Source organism: Pelodiscus sinensis, chromosome 22 (assembly GCF_052426305.1).
Source record: "Pelodiscus sinensis isolate ZL-2025 chromosome 22, ASM5242630v1, whole genome shotgun sequence".
Classification (NCBI taxonomy): Eukaryota; Metazoa; Chordata; order Testudines; family Trionychidae; genus Pelodiscus; species Pelodiscus sinensis.
In genome coordinates, this window is record NC_143073.1 from 23189867 (window position 1) to 23192134 (window position 2268).

At 52.6% G+C, this 2268-nt stretch overlaps 1 protein-coding gene across 1 annotated transcript; it reads left to right on the forward strand.

Annotated features, from left to right (window-relative positions):
• Window positions 1–377: 377 nt before the first annotated feature.
• LOC149521861 (putative G protein-coupled receptor 33) lies at window positions 378–1546 on the forward strand. The gene has a single exon (XM_089772443.1). It carries the CDS (start codon window positions 384–386, stop codon window positions 1482–1484), a length of 1101 nt encoding a protein of 366 aa, XP_089628569.1. The 5' UTR covers window positions 378–383; the 3' UTR covers window positions 1485–1546.
• The last annotated feature ends 722 nt before the right edge of the window (window positions 1547–2268 follow it).

Here is a 2268-nt window from a genome sequence, read left to right on the forward strand (position 1 = left end):
AGTTCGAACTAGCTTAGTTCGAATTAACTAATTCGAACTAAGTTAGTTCGAACTAGCGCTGTAGTGTAGACGTACCCTGGGACTTCCAAAGGTGAGTAGCCCTGAAGTAGACAGTCCCCTTCCTCTGTCCTGCCATGTCTGCTCTTCCTCCTCTGTAGCTCATCGCTCCATCTTGCAGCAGTGAGTTCCACCGGCCATAACTGAATTGCTGAGCATATCCAGCCTGAATGTTCTAGAGGACCAGATGGTGCCCATAAAGGTCCTCTCTGACGGTGCATTCTGAGCCCATTGTGGTATTTCTCCTTTCCTCTTCTTCCACTCTCCTCTCATCCTGTGTTGTCCCTTCCAAGGCTAACTCCTCTTCCGTCTCTCCCCAGGGAACCATGGATCAAGAGATCACAACTCTCCCACCAGCCATGGAGGCAAATTCCAGCCAGAGCCCAGCAGCCGTGAGTGCCATACACCTAGCCTCGGCAGGGTTTCTCTTCCCCACCTTCCTGGTGGGTGTGGTGGCGAACGGGCTGTACCTGTGGGTCCTGGGAATGAAGATGAGGAGGACGGTGACCACGCTCTGGTTCCTCCACCTGGTCTCCTGTTCTGCCTTTGTCACCCTGCTGATCCCCTTCTTTGCTGTCTACGTCCTCCTGGGTTTCCACTGGGTCTTTGGAATGGCCTTGTGCAAAGTCCTCAATACCTGCATCTCCATGCTCTTGTTCTCCTCTGTCTTCCTGCTCACCCTCATCAGCCTGGACCGCTACATCCTCATTCACCATCCCATCTGGTCCCAGAACCACCGCACCGTGCACCGGGCTGGGAAGCTGGCTTTGGGTGTGTGGCTGGTCTCCTTTGCTCTCAGCATTCCAAACCTGGTTTTCCGGGAGACCCACAAGGTGGACGGGGGCAGAATTGCCTGCATCAACAATTTCGCCCTTTCCAAGGACAGGAACAGAGCTGAGATGCTGGATCTGGGGAGACAGATCCATCTGGCTGACTTTGTGATCCGATTCCTGCTGGGCTTCCTGCTCCCCTTCTGTACCATGGCAGGATGCTACACCCGGGTGGTGTTGAAGATGAAGGAGAAGAGGCTGGTTTATTCTGGGAAGCCCTTCAAAGTCATGGTGACTGCAGTAGTTTCCTTCTTCCTCAGCTGGCTGCCCTACCACCTCCACCACGGATTGAAGCTCTACAAGGATGTACCAGAGTCCGTGACAGGTGCCGTCGTGGTCATTTATACCGTCATGGCCTGCTTCAATGCCTGTTTCACCCCCATCCTCTACCTGTTTGTGGGGGAGAAGTTCTGGGAGGTCTTCAGGACGTCTCTTCTCACCCTTGTCAAGGCGGCGTTTGTCGATGAACCAGAGAGCAGTGTGCGTGAATCTAGTGTAAGGAATGTGTCAGAACACTCAAGAGAAGATGGTCTGAATTTGCCTGGACATAGGGAAAGTGGAAGACTTGGCATGCCGCATTCATTGTTAGGTCTCTAATGGTTCTAAGTCCTGGTGGGTTCCAGGTGTTTCACTGTTCATAAACTCTGAGCGTTCCTGGATTCTAGATTCACAGCTATCTCCAGATTCCACTGGGTTCTAGATCTATCAATATTTTCAATCTCAGACAGTCATCTGTGACACGTTTTACTGGCACCAGAGCAGTAGCTAGATCTAGAACCTTGTTTGGTAAAACCTCTCACAGAGATCTAACCTGAGTCACTTGGTTTCTCCATCGCAAGTTGGGTCTAGAATCTCATTCATTCTAAGTCTCTCCTTGTATTCAAACTCCACATCATTTGTGGGTCATCCTGTGTTGTGAGCTGGGGATCTCTCCAGCTTGTGGGACACCCCTCCACCCCCATGAAAGGACTTCAGCAAACCACAGGCCCTTCCTATCCCTGGAGTCTGTCTGAATCCGTGAGGTCCTGGTGAAGCATCTGGGGTATTAAAGTGGGAAGTTGGAAGTCAGGATCTTACAGAGCAGGTGGGGCGGAGCATGTAAAAGACCAGCCCCCTGCGACAGTGCTGACAGACGGGGATCAAATCCCACTTCACTGTCTCTGTGTTAAGCCACAGCGCTGGAGTCCCTCAGTCTCAGACCGTGTCCACACGGGGGCGCCGTGTAACGCTCCACGTCTCAGGCCAAAGGAAATTAAAACGCTTCCCTTCCTAGATCCAGTGTCTGTAGGCGTGTGTGATGTGGGGGCACTCCCCTCCCACGAGCACCCCCACTCTGCTGCAGGCAGCCTTCGGCCCCACTTCAGTCAGCATGAATCTTTAA